The sequence below is a fragment of the Tachyglossus aculeatus genome, chromosome 22 (assembly GCF_015852505.1).
Source record: "Tachyglossus aculeatus isolate mTacAcu1 chromosome 22, mTacAcu1.pri, whole genome shotgun sequence".
NCBI lineage: Eukaryota > Metazoa > Chordata > Mammalia > Monotremata > Tachyglossidae > Tachyglossus > Tachyglossus aculeatus.
Genome location: NC_052087.1, coordinates 326,028 through 339,421, shown reverse-complemented (window position 1 = coordinate 339,421; position 13,394 = coordinate 326,028). Strand labels below are relative to the sequence as shown.

General features: G+C 49.3%; 1 protein-coding gene across 1 annotated transcript; it reads left to right on the top strand.

Annotated features, from left to right (window-relative positions):
- Positions 1-3,013: 3,013 nt before the first annotated feature.
- On the top strand, positions 3,014-7,410 carry LOC119943432. The gene is made up of 7 exons (XM_038764408.1): positions 3,014-3,021; positions 3,982-4,161; positions 4,750-4,946; positions 5,104-5,417; positions 6,179-6,259; positions 6,635-6,703; positions 7,312-7,410. The coding sequence occupies exons 1-7, from the start codon at positions 3,014-3,016 to the stop codon at positions 7,408-7,410; spliced, it is 948 nt and encodes a 315-aa protein (XP_038620336.1).
- Positions 7,411-13,394: the final 5,984 nt, after the last annotated feature.

Sequence of the window (13,394 nt, the reverse complement as noted above, 5' to 3'; positions counted from 1 at the left end):
TTCTCAGTGTCTTAATCCTCATTTTAAAGATGAGGTAACTGAGGTACAGAGAAGTTAATTGACTTGCCCAAGGCCACACTCAAGACATGTGGCAGAGCCAAGACAAGATCCCATCACCTTCTGAATCCCTGACCTGTGCTCTACTCACTATGCCAAGCTGCTTCCCTTAGAGTGCCCACACATAAGAATATTCAATGTGCTAACCCTACGAGTGTCCAGATGTACTGATAAGTACATTATTTTCACTACTGCTCCTTGGGCAGTATCACAGCCAATCTCTTGGACAGAACCTAAGAAGTTCTTCTCAGAAACCAAAAACAGCTAAGAATTTCCAAAGTGATGAGAAAACCCTAAATCTGATATTTTGCATCTGCCCTTTCCTCTCCAATGTTATTGCAATCTCCCTGCAACAAACTTTCTTCACTTGCAGACTATTCTACTCTTGAACGTCCTCATTTGACTCCATGATTCCAACCTTCACATTCTAAGCTAGTTAGTCATGATATTTATTCAGAGCATACTACATGCCAAACATTGTGATAAGCACTCAGGACTTCACAAATTCTTCAATACACTCTGCTGCCTGAATCATTGTTCTGAACACCTACTCTGTTGCCTGGAACAAGGAGGAGCCTGAGAGCTTCCCTTCCCAGTACCATTTTTAGCTACATAGTATAATTACTGATACCATTGATCGCTGAATTGGTAATTTAATTTTGTTTTATAATGTCCCATCATTATTTGATAAATAAATTCTGAGCCTATTATGAGTAATTGGTTTTGTATTTAGTGTCTAATGATAATTAGTGTCTACATCTCTGCACCTGCTCTCTCTCCCTCCCTCCAGGCTCGTATCTTCTCCTGCCTTCAGGACATCTCCATCTGCCCGCCATGTAAAACTCAATATGTCAAAGACTGAACTCCTTATCTTCCCTCCCAAATCCTGCCTTGATACAGAACAAGAACCCGACTCCCCACCCTGGCGTCCACCTTGGGGCTCATTCTCCCAGAGTTGCTTTTTCTCAGAAGTTTTTAATTTGTCCATTACTTTTCAGAACATTGTTGTATTCCCTACTATAAAATTACTTTATTCTTGTCTTCCCCTTGTGCACAGTGGTCGCATTACCTTTCCACACACGGAATGAATACCCGGTCATAAATTAAAACCAAAAAAATTGAATGAAGGCCTTCCCCAACTCACAGAGGACCAAAATCTGGGCAGAGAGAGAAGGATTGTCGGGGTTTAGGTGTCTTCTCAGCTGCCTCCCTCCCCACAAACTGGAGTATTCAGACATTTAAGGAAGAGCTCAGTTGTGAGAGGTGACGACCAAGTGTAACTGGAAAATCGTGAGCCCGTTGTTGGGTAGGGACTGTCTCTATCTGTTGCCGAATTGAACTTTCCAAGTGCTTAGTACAGTGCTTCAGCACACAGTAAGCGCTCAATTAATACGATTGAATGAATGAATGGAAAATGCCTTGTATGTGAAGGAACTGATATTAGTCGATCAATAAATCATTTTTATGGATCCTTAACTGTGTGCTGAGCACTGTACTAAGTGCTTGGGAGAGAATGATATAAGAGACTTGGTAGACACATTCCCTGCCAACGATGAGCTTTCAAGTCCAGAGGATATAAGGGTGTGATAAGTGTGATACGGACACACTTATGAAGGTGGTTTTTAACTGACATGTTTAGGAATGAACTGAATTTTGATCTATGTTCCAAATTATGTCAACTTCAATTGGTTATAGTTTCCAGGCTTTTCAACTTCCACTTTAAGAAAAGACAAAGGAATTGAACTTTCAGATCCCTGCCTCTTCGTGGGATCAGGTTAGAAAATACCCAGGAGGAACAGCATCTCTTTCTTACTGCTTTAAAATGTGCACACTCTGGGCAGAAGCATCTTGTTCTCTGATATGAGGAAGAATCTGGAGCGGCAAAGGTCAAGTGAGGCTGAAACCTTTAAAAACCTTTGCTCAGACCATTATCCGGAGCCCCTATGGGACTACTCTACCCTCCTGTTGCCCGATGAAAGGAGAGAAAGCCTCAAAACTGGCCCGTCGTTTCGGGGAAACGTAGAAAACTCTTGGGGGCAATAGTAGCACATCAAAATTCAAACCGGAAAATTTGGGAGCTGGCCCCCCATTCCTAGATGTTAGTGTGAACTCTCTCTCCGGAGTGATTTGGGCCGGCGCTCCACCCCTGATCTTTCTTCAAACAGTCCTGCGGGGCCGTGCTGCTCCAATGCCGAATTCTTACCTACATCCCAATATGAAATAAACGCAGGCCCAGAGCATTCCCAGGCCCCACAGCGTATTCACTTCCAAACAAACCCGCAATGGATCATTTAGGAAGTATTAAACAACTTAAGCATACCAGGTTGATTCATCAGTGACACCGTTGATTAATAATAATAATAATAATAATAATAATGGCATTTATTAAGCGCTTACTAAGTGCAAAGCACTGTTCTAAGCGCTGGGGAGGTGATAAGGTGATCAGGTGAACCCCACGGGCGGTTCACAGTCTTAATCCCTATTTTACAGACGAGGTAACTGAGGCCCAGAGAAGTGAAGTGACTTACCCAAAGTTACACAGCGGACAATTGGTGGAGCCGGGATTTGAACCCATGACCTCAGATTCCGAAGCCCATGTTCTTTCCACTGAGCCACGCTGATTGGTTGATGGCTATCATAATTCTGAGAACAGAGCACAAAGGACATTTTTTCCCTTCCTATGCAGTTTCAGCTTTCATGCCTCCCGTGATTTTTCATTGGGCAGCTTTTAATTGGGTTGCAAACTCTTCCATTAGATAGGAACCATTTTACCACAGGAAGCTATGTACAACTCTTGGGAGGGCTTCTAGTCGCTCCTAAGCGCTTAGCACAGTAGGAGGAGCTCAATAAACACTGTAGATTGGTAACTATGATAACTGTTTGAAATCATGGAGAACTAAACTCTAAACTCTCCTAATCTACACACTGGGAGATCGTAGGTTCCGGAGTGGGCGGGATGACAAGGTGAGAAGTTCTCGGAGACAGCCTGTTGGATGTCCCATGCACCAGCTAGAATCAGGTTTTGAGTCCGTTTCTCCCCACCTACGAATTTACATTCACTGAAACTACTCCATCTCCCGAATTTCCCCGTCCGAGGTCTTGTGTGCTTGTCACCAGGCAAAAACTCTTCACTCTCGGCTTCAAGGCTCTCCATCAACTCGCCCCCATCCTACCTCACCTCCCCTTCTCTCCTTCTCCAGCCCAGCCGGCACCCTCTGCTCCTCTGCCACTAACCGCCTCACTGTGCCTCGTTCTCTCCAGTTCTGCTGTTGACCCCCGGCCCACGTCCTCCCCCTGCCTTGGAATGCCCTCCCTCTGCACATCCGCCAAGCTAGCTCTCTTCCTTCCTTCAAAGGCCTACTGAGAGCTCACCTCCTCCAGGAGGCCTTCCCACACTGCGTCCCCTCCTTCCTCTCTCCCTCCTTCCTCTCTCCCTCCTCCACCTCCACATCCCCCACCTTACCTCCTTCCCCTCCCACAGCACCTGCATATATGTATATATGTTTGTACATATTTATTACTCCATTTATTTAATTTGTACATATTTATTCTATTTATTTTATTTTCTTAATATGTTTTGTTCCTTGCCTCCCCCTTCTACACTGTGAGCCCGCAGGTGGGTAGGGACCGTCTCTATATGTTGCCAACTTGTACTTCCCAAGCGCTTAGTACCGTGCTCTGCATACAATAAGAGCTCAATAAATACAATTGAATGAATGAATGAATACCATTGTCCCAAGAGTTTTCCGCGCGGGAAGCTCATTTCTTAAACGACAGGCATGGGGATCATTCAGACGGGTGATAGTCAGCACTCAGTTCACGCTCAACTCATAGCAAAGATTGATTGATTACCTGTGAGGGAACGGTTGACATGAAAACGTGAACCTAATGTGTTGGCAGTTATAGTGTGAACTCTCTCCCTAGAGTGAGAAGGGCCCGCTCCCCGCCCCTCCTCGCTCTTCAAATAGACCTGTGGGTCCGTGCTGCTCCTGTGCTTCATTCTCTCCACGAAGCGGCCACATCCCGAAGTCTCTCCAATCGACTGCGGTGCCAGGTGGCGGGATCATATCAGGTAGCAGAACGTGATACAGGAGTGGAGATAGGGTAAGTGCGGAATTGGAGCCAACCCAGCAGGAGTAGAGCTTCCCAACTTGGGCCCTTGCGAGAAGGTGGCGGGAAGCAGAGCAAACTGATTTGGCTGGCCTGCCTCGCGGGTAGATAACTCCGAGGAAGCAGTCCATCGCCAGATCGACTCTATCCTCTGGGGAGCTCCAAAGAGAGCTGTAGGCCAATTCCACTCCCAGAGCAATGGTTGGCCGTTTTCCTTAAATAATAATAATGGCATTTATTAAGCGCTTACTATGTGCAGAGCACTGCTGTAAGCGCTGGGGAGGTTACAAGGTTGTCCCACGGGGGGTCTTAATCCCCATTTTACAGATGAGGTAACTGAGGTCCTGAGAAGTTAAGTGACTTGACCAAAGTCACACAGCTGACAATTGGTGGAGTCGGGATTTGAACCCGTGACCTCTGACTCCAAAGCCCGTGCTCTTTCCACGGAACCACCCTGCTTCTGCTGCTCGCTCATTTCCCAGCTTCTGAAGGGGTCGGCAGGCACGTGTGGCGGGAATGGGGCAAAACTCTTGGGATGAATGTTCTCCGTTCTTTTCTCCTGCAGACTTCTCCCGTTGCCAGAAACTACCGCTGCTCGGTGAGCATTCCGGAGCTTACCCAGGCTTACTCAAAGGTCTCTCCGGTAGAAGTGAACATGGTGTCCTCAGCGAAACTCCCGCTATTTGAAGGGGATGAAGAGATTGAACGATCGTGGTTGAAGAACTATGCCCAGACTGTGGACCGTGATCACCCGGGTAACAACACTTCTCAAAGTTCAGGTAGTGTAACAGAAAAGATTCTTTAAGGGAGAGGAACTTTGGGACGTTATCGACCGGGGTGAGGGCTGGGTACTGGGAGAGGGGGATCGGTCCGCCGTATTCCACGTCAGGTGTTTCCCGGGTCCTCCGCTTACTGTTCGTTTTCTGTCTCTAATAACGCCCTTCTGCCTTCCGGAACTGCGAATGGCACCCCCAGATCAGGCACATGGGTCCGGACCGTCCTCTGCACTCATCGGCATTGGTAGGAACAACGACGGAGGTGATGGAATGGAAGAGACAGAGGAGGAAGAAAAGGAAAGGAACGCAGCCAAGAGGAAGAGGAACAAGGTAGTGGTCCACAAAACCCCCCGGAATCGTCCTGTGAGCAAATCCATCATGGAAGCCTTGTGGACAACATTTAAAATGAAGCATCAGGTCAGGACAGCTGAAGCAGTAAGACTGGCTGGAGATTTGGCGATCTACGTTCCACAGGTAAGAAGCCTGCTTATCTGCGGGCTTGTGCTCCCTCAGGTAGTGGTCTAGAGGAGTGCACTGTTGAACAATGGAGGAAGCAGGAACGGGTGTGGTACCAAGAATCCATCGTCTATGCAGAATTGAGGTTCCTTGGCCCTTCTGCCCACATCCCACATCCATCTATCTTTCAAGATGCTTTTCTTTCGCTCTCCCATCTGTCTCCTCTCCCCTGCTCCACACGCCATATCATCCATTTCACAATAATAATAATAACGGCGTTTATTAAGCACTTACTATGTGCAAAGCACTCTTCTAAGCCCTGGGGAGGTTACATGGTGATCAGGTTGTTCCACTGGGGGCCTCACGGTCTTAATCCCCAGTTTACAGGTGAGGGAACCGAGGCCCAGAGAAGTGAAGTGACCTGCCCAAAGTCATACAGCCGACAAGTGGAGGAGGCAGGATTTGAACCCATGACCTCTGACTCCAAAGCCCGTGCACTGAGCCACGCTGCTTCATATGACCACACAAGAGCCTCTACTGAACTGGCTGGAAGGGAAGTCGTGGCCTGGAGAGGTGGTTGTTCGTCAGCTTCCAGTAGTCTGTATTGCATCTTCGTTTTACAAAATGAGGCCAAATGTTGCCTCTGCAGGGAATCAGTTAGGTTTGCTCCCGCCCTGTCTCCAAACTTCCCTATCTTCCTTCACATACACACACACACGCACAGAAAAACACTTATTTGACCCAAACTGAACTGATTTTCTGTTTACTTCCCCATCCAGGTCACAGCCTGGTTCCAGAGCACCAGAGGGAAACACCAGGAAATGGCTACGGTCCAGAAGAAGGTGACAAAGTCTGCGCAGGTGAGTTATTATGGCAGAAAGTCTGTCCCTTGCAGCAGCCGAACCTGAATCGCAGAGAAAGAGGAGGGAGTGTGTGTGGAGCGGCAAGAGGCGATTGGAGCCTGAGGGCGGGAGGGGGACATCAACTTCACGCTGAGGTAAAAGAAGAGAGATGTCTTTGTGACCCGCAAACTCGAGAGACTGAAAGGGAAAACATGGGATGGAGGCTAGTCGTAGCATTCCATGGACTGAGGTCTTATCGGTCAGGAAGGGAGATGGGGGTGTTGGAGGGTTGTTATGAGATTGCATGATCCCATGGGGACAGAGGGTGTTATTAATTTCGTGGTCTCTGAACGCTAAGCCTAAAGTTTGTGTTTGTCCTCGGTCTGTTCTTAGGATGAAGTCTTCCATAACCCACTGCAAGTGCTCCGCTTAAAACAGATTGGGAAGAACAACTCCTTCTACGTCTCCTGCTCCGTGCCCCGACACCAGCCCAGAGGGATTCAGAAATCCCACCACCTCCGGTTCTTGAAAACACAGTACCATTGACTCGCATCTGGAACGCATGCCCCCGTGTCTCCAAGAGCATGCAATTAGCAACTGTGTCCGAGGGGTGGGCTATTCAGGTCTCACCGTGAATTGGTGGAAAAAGCACGACACCGGGAGTCAGAAGAGCCGGGTTCCAGTCCCACCTAGACCTCATTCCTGTTGCGTGATCTTGGGTAGGTCCCTTTATTTCTCCGTTTCTCTTTCCCCACCTGTGAAATGGGGACTAGAGTCCTGTTCTCTCTGCAAGATCCGGCTCTCACCCCTCCTGCAATGTTTTGCCCTCTCTGTGCAGACGAGTGCAGAGACGGACCTGAGGCGGCATGAACCATACAGAGGAGCTGGCAGAGCCCTGACTGTGGAGGCCTAAACCATGAATCCCCCCTTGCTCGGAGTTCAGTTCGAGGGTCACTTATACACATTTCAGTTTTGGAGGAATCCTCGTCCCCCTCCCCTCACTGCCCCAGCCCGTGTTCTACCTGGGTTAATACTTCCCATAGCTCATGGAAGGTCTCTCTACCCCAAAGCTGCCCCCTGCTCGCTCCATCGGGCAATCTGGGAATTCCAATTCTGAAGACGTCAAACATAAGTCATTGAAAAGGGCAGACTTTGACATATCTTCTTGAAGGATTTCACCCGATTGAAGTTGAATCGTGAAGGATTTGACCTGAATAACGGTTTTGTAGGGGAAATCGCTCCAAATCCGCCGTTGGCTTCCAAATTCTATTCTAAATTGAAACCATCACTTATTTCCCTAGCCAACCGAATAAAATGTTTCTTAATGTTAAGATTTGCCTCATTTTTCTTTTCTTTTTGCAACCTCTTCTCCGAACTCATGAAACTTCCTGGAAGAAGGAGGGGGAGGGAAGGGGAAGGACAGCGTGGGGGGGTCCCAATGGGAACTGGCCCTCAGTGCCAAGGTGACTCTGGGCATCGGCCATCCCGAGGTCAAAATGCCACCTCTGATGCAACTTCTCTGGTCAGAGGGGAGCAGGGCGGAAAGCTTGGTGTTCCTCACCTCCGTGCCGACAAAATAAGGTATGATGGATGAAAGGGGCAGAGATTGAGCAAGCAGAGGATGGAAACGGGAATGGCCCAAGCCACAGGTGATATATTAATACCTGTTGCCTCTGACCTTCGGGGGCAGAACACCAAGACACGCAGCTAGAATCAGGTTGCGAGTCCTTTTCTCCCCACCTACGAATTTACATTCACTGAAACGACTCCATCTCCCTGGCTGAGGAATCATAGCAGCAGCCCTTCCTCAAGTAAAAACGAAAGAGTTTTCGTTTTGACCTAGTAGGGAAAGAGCTTGGAAACAGAATTGGAAGTCGCCACTTTTTGCCACATGGTTCCCGGGAAAAAGGAGATTGGGAGCACTTAGGTAATGGACAGGATGCAGGAAGAGTAGAAATGAGAGGGATGATTTGACAGCCGTGATCCCGGGCCCGGAATGAGCCCTCTACCATCACAGGCTGTAAGTCAATTCAGTTCCTCAAACCAGTAGAGCATATCCAAGACCGGGCCAACAACAGGTTTCCAAATCCAAATCTGGAATCTTTTAATGCAGACATGCTGGTGAGAAGCACCGTGGACGAACCCGAGAACGAACGAGTCACCTACAAGAAGGGGAAGAGAAGTGGGAAGGGGCCCAGTGGGAACTGTGCCCACCCCCACCCCAAAAAATGGTGAACTCTCAATAAAACTTGAAAGCCTTAGCGTGTCTGCAGCCAAAGAATGCTTCTTCTTTCCATTTCATTCATTCAATCGTATTTATTGAGCGCTTACTGCCCATTCGCTTATTTTTGCCTTTGGCGTTTATGACGTTTATTTGAAGGAATGTAGACAAACCTGCGGTCTCTGTCTGTCCCTACAAAGTACTGTGCAGCTCGGAGCATCTTTCCCAACTCCCACTTCCCCATCATGGATGGGGAAGAATCCGGGTGGGTTTGCTTGGAGTGGAGGGCCTGTGATCAATCACTGAAATGCCAGCTGAGTTGTTCTGCTCAACACAACACATATTCAAACCATCACTAAATCCTGTCGGTTCAGCCTTCACAACATTGCTAAAATCCATCTTTTTCTTTCCATCCAAAAGTCAGCCATGTTAATCTAAACAGTTATTCTATCGTGTCTTTTATCAGCCTCCTTGAAGACCCTGCTGATTCTTTTCTCTCATCACTCCAGTCCAAACTTCATTCTGCTGCCTGGATCATTCTTGCCCTTCTTCCTCCTATCAGACAGATAATTGCTCCCCCCAACTTCAAATCCTATTGAAGGCACATCTCCAAGAAGCCTTCCCTGAGTAAGCCCTCCTCTCGTCTTCTCCCACTCCCTTCTTCACCGTTCTGAACTTGCGCTTCATTCATCCTTCCTCATATCTCACAGCACATACATATATAACTGTGGATTTCTGTTACTTATTTGTTTATATATTTATTTATTTATGTATTTACTTATATTTATGTTTCTCTCCTCCTTTAAACTTTCAGCACGTTGTGGGAAGGAAATCAACTCTGCAGTGCGGAGAGGGGCCTCCTCCCTCATCCCCTAGCGCCAGCCGACGTCCTGAACAGCCGCTGCCGCTTCGGATCCCTTCCGTGGTGTGAAGCAGGTGACTCCTCACCCGTAAGCAGCGCCTCCCACCCCTACCAGGCCCGGGGCCCGGCTCTGCTGTGTGCGGGATAACAAGGTGAGAGGTTCTCGGAGACAGCCTGTTGGATGTCCCATGCTTCAGCTACAATCAGGTTTTGAGTCCTTTTCTCCCCATCTACGAATTTACATTCACTGAAACCTCTCCATCTCCCGAATTTCCCGGTCTGAGGTCTTGTGTGCTTTTCATCAGGCAAAAACTCTTCACTCTCGGCTTCAAGGCTCTCCATCACCTCGCCCCCTCCTACCTCACCTCCCTTCTCTCCTTCTCCATCCCAGCCTGCACCCTGTGCTCCTCCGCCACTAACCTCCTCACTGTGCCTCGTTCTCTCCTGTCCTACAGTCGACCCCCGGCCCACGTCCTCCCCTTGGCCCGGAATGCCCTCCCTCCGCACATCCGCCATGCTAGCTCTCTTGCTCCCTTCAAAGCCCTACTGAGAGCTCACCTCCTCCAGGAGGCCTTCCCACACTGAGTCACCTCCTTCCTCTTCCTCTCCTCCCCCTCCCCATCCCTCGCCCTACCTCCTTCCCCTCCCCACAGCACCTGTATATATGTATATACGTTTGTACATATTTATTACTCTATTTATTTTACTTGTACATATTTATTCTATTTATTTTATTTTGTTAATATGTTTTGTTGTCTGTCTCCCCCTTCTAGACTGTGAGCCCTCTGTTGGGTAGGGACCGTCTCTATATGTTGCCAACTTGTATTTCCCAAGCGCTTAGTACCGTGCTCTGCGTACAGAAAGCGCTCAATAAATACGATTGAATAAATGAATGAATGAATACTATTGTCCCAAGAGTTTTCCGCGTGGGAAGCTCATTTCTTAAACGACAGGGATGGGGATCATTCAGACCGGTGATAGTCAGCACTCAGTTCACACTCAACTCATAGCAAAGATTGATTACCTGTGAGGGAACTGTTGGCATGAAAATGTGAACCTTTCTAATGGGTTGGCAGTTATAGTGTGAACTCTCTCCCTAGAGTGAGAAGGGCCCACACCCCGCCCCTCCTCGCTCTTCAAATAGACCTGTGGGGCCGCACTGCTCCTGTGCTTCGTTCTCTCCACGAAGCGTTCACATCCCGAAGTCTCTCCAATCGGCTGTGGTGCCAGGTGGTGGGATCACACCAGGTAGCAGAGCGTGATACAGGAGTGGAGATAGGGTAAGTGAGGAATTGGAGCCAATCCAGCAGGAGTAGGGTTTCCCAATCTGGGCCCTTGCGAGATGGTGGCGGGAAGCAGGGCAAACTGATTTGGCTGGCCTTCCCCGTGGGTAGATCACACCGAAGAGTCAGTCCATCCCTAGATCGACTCTGTCCTCTGGGGAGCTTCAAAGAGAGCTGTAGGCCAATTCCACTCCCAGAGCAATGGTTGCCCGTTTTCCTTAAATAATAATAGTGGTATTTATTAAGTGCTTACTATGTGCACAGCACTGTGCTTAGCGCTGGGGAGGTCACAAGGTTGTCCCAAGGCGGGCTTACAGTCTTAATCCCCATTTTACTGATGAGGTAACTTAGGTCCAGAGAAGTTAAGTGACTTGCCCAAAGTCACTCAGCTGACAAGTGGCGGAGTCAGGATTTGAACCCGTGACCTCTGACTCCAAAGCCCGTGCTCTTTCCACTGACCCACGCTGCTTCTGCTGCTCCTTCATTTCCCAGCTTCAGAAGAGATCGGCAGACACGCGTGGCGGGAATGGGGCAAAACTCTTGAGCTGAACTTTCTCCGTTCTTTTCTCCTGCAGACTTCTCCCGTTGACAGAAACTACGGCTGCTCGGTGAGCGTTCCGGAGCTCACCCAGGCTTACTCAAAAGTCTCTCCGGTGGAAGTGAATATGGTGTCCTCAGCGAAACTCCTGCTATTTGAAGGGGACGAAGAGATTGAACGATCGTGCTTCAAGAACTACGCCCAGACCGTGGGCCGTGATCACCCAGGTAACAACACCTTTCAAAGTTCAGGTAGTGTAACAAAAAAGTTTATTTAAGGGAGAGGAACTTAGGGACGTTATCGACCGGGGTGAGGGCTGGGTACTGGGAGAGGGGGATGGGTCCGCCGTATTCCACGTCAGGTGGTTCCAGGGTCCTCCGCTTACTGTTCGTTTTCTGTATCTTATAGCGCCCTTTCTGCTTTCCGGAACAGCGAATGGCACCCCCAGATCAGGCACATGGGTCCGGACCGTCCTCTGCACTCATCGGTATTGTTAGGAACAACGACGGAGGTGATGGAATGGAAGAGACAGAGGCGGAAGAAAAGGAAAGGAAGGCAGCCAAGAGGAAGAGGGACAAGGTGGTGGTCCACAAAATCCCCCGGAATCGTCCTGTGAGCAAATCCATCATGGAAGCCTTGTGGACCACATTTAAATTGAAGCATCAGGTCAGGACCGCTGAAGCAGTAAGACTGGCTGGAGATTTGACGATCTCCGTTCCACAGGTAAGAAGCCTGCTTATCTGTGGGCTTGAGTTCCCTCAGGTAGTGATCTAGAGGAGTGCACAGTTGACCAGTGGAGGAAGCAGGAACGGGTGTGGTACCAAGAATCCATCGTCTATGCTTAATTGAGGTTCCTTGGCCCTTCTGCCCACATCCCTCTATCTTTCAAACTATTTCTCCTCCCTTATTGACACCCATGCCCATCACCCCCCGCCAGCTCTTCCGTACATTCAACTCCCTGCTCAGGCCCCCGGTTCCTCCCCCTCCTCCTTCCCTCACCCCTGGCCTCCTACTTCATTAACAAAATTAAATCCATCAGGTCCGACCTCCCCAAAGTCTCTTCCCCCCTTTCTCCAACCCCCCGGCTCTCAACACTCTCTGCTACTCTCCCATCCTTCCCAGCGGTATCCTCAGAGGAACTCTCCTCCCTCCTCTCAAGTGCTACTCCGGCCACCTGTGCTTCTGACCCCATTCCCTCTCATCTTATGAAATCTCTCGCTCCATCCCTTCTCCCCTCCTTAACTTCCATCTTCAACCGCTCACTCTCCACTGGTTCCTTCCCCTCTGCTTTCAAACATGCCCATGTCTCTCCCATCCTAAAAAAAAAAAACCCTCTCTTGACCCCACCTCACCTTCTAGTTATCGTCCCATATCCCTCCTACCATTCCTTTCCAAACTCCTTGAACGAGTTGTCTACACGCGCTGCCTAGAATTCCTCAACAACAACTCTCTCCTCGACCCCCTCCAGTCTGGCTTCCGTCCCCTTCATTCCACGGAAACTGCCCTCTCAAAGGTCACCAATGACCTCCTGCTTGCCAAATCCAACGGCTCATACTCTGTCCTAATCCTCCTCGACCTCTCAGCTGCCTTTGACACTGTGGACCAACCACCCCCTTCTCCTCAACACGTTATCTGACCTTGGCTTCACAGACTCCGTCCTCTCCTGGTTCTCCTCTTATCTCTCCGGTCGTTCTTTCTCAGTCTCTTTTGCAGGCTCCTCCTCCCCCTCCCATCCTCTTACTGTGGGGGTTCCCCAAGGTTCAGTTCTTGGTCCCCTTCTGTTCTCAATATACACTCACTCCCTTGGTGACCTCATTCGCTCCCACGGCTTCAACTATCATCTCTACGCTGATGACACCCAGATCTACATCTCTGCCCCTGCTCTCTCCCCCTCCCTCCAGGCTCGCATCTCCTCCTGCCTTCAGGACATCTCCATCTGGATGTCCGCCCGCCACCTAAAGCTCAACATGTCGAAGACTGAGCTCCTTGTCTTCCCTCCCAAACCTTGTCCTCTCCCTGACTTTCCCATCTCTGTTGACGGCACTACCATCCTTCCCGTCTCACAAGCCCGCAACCTTGGTGTCATCCTCGATTCCGCTCTCTCCTTCACCCCTCACATCCAAGCCGTCACCAAAACCTGCCGGTCTCAGCTCCGCAACATTGCCAAGATCCGCCCTTTCCTCTCCATCCAAACCGCTACCCTGCTAATTCAAGCTCTCATCCTATCCCGTCTGGACTACTGCACTAGC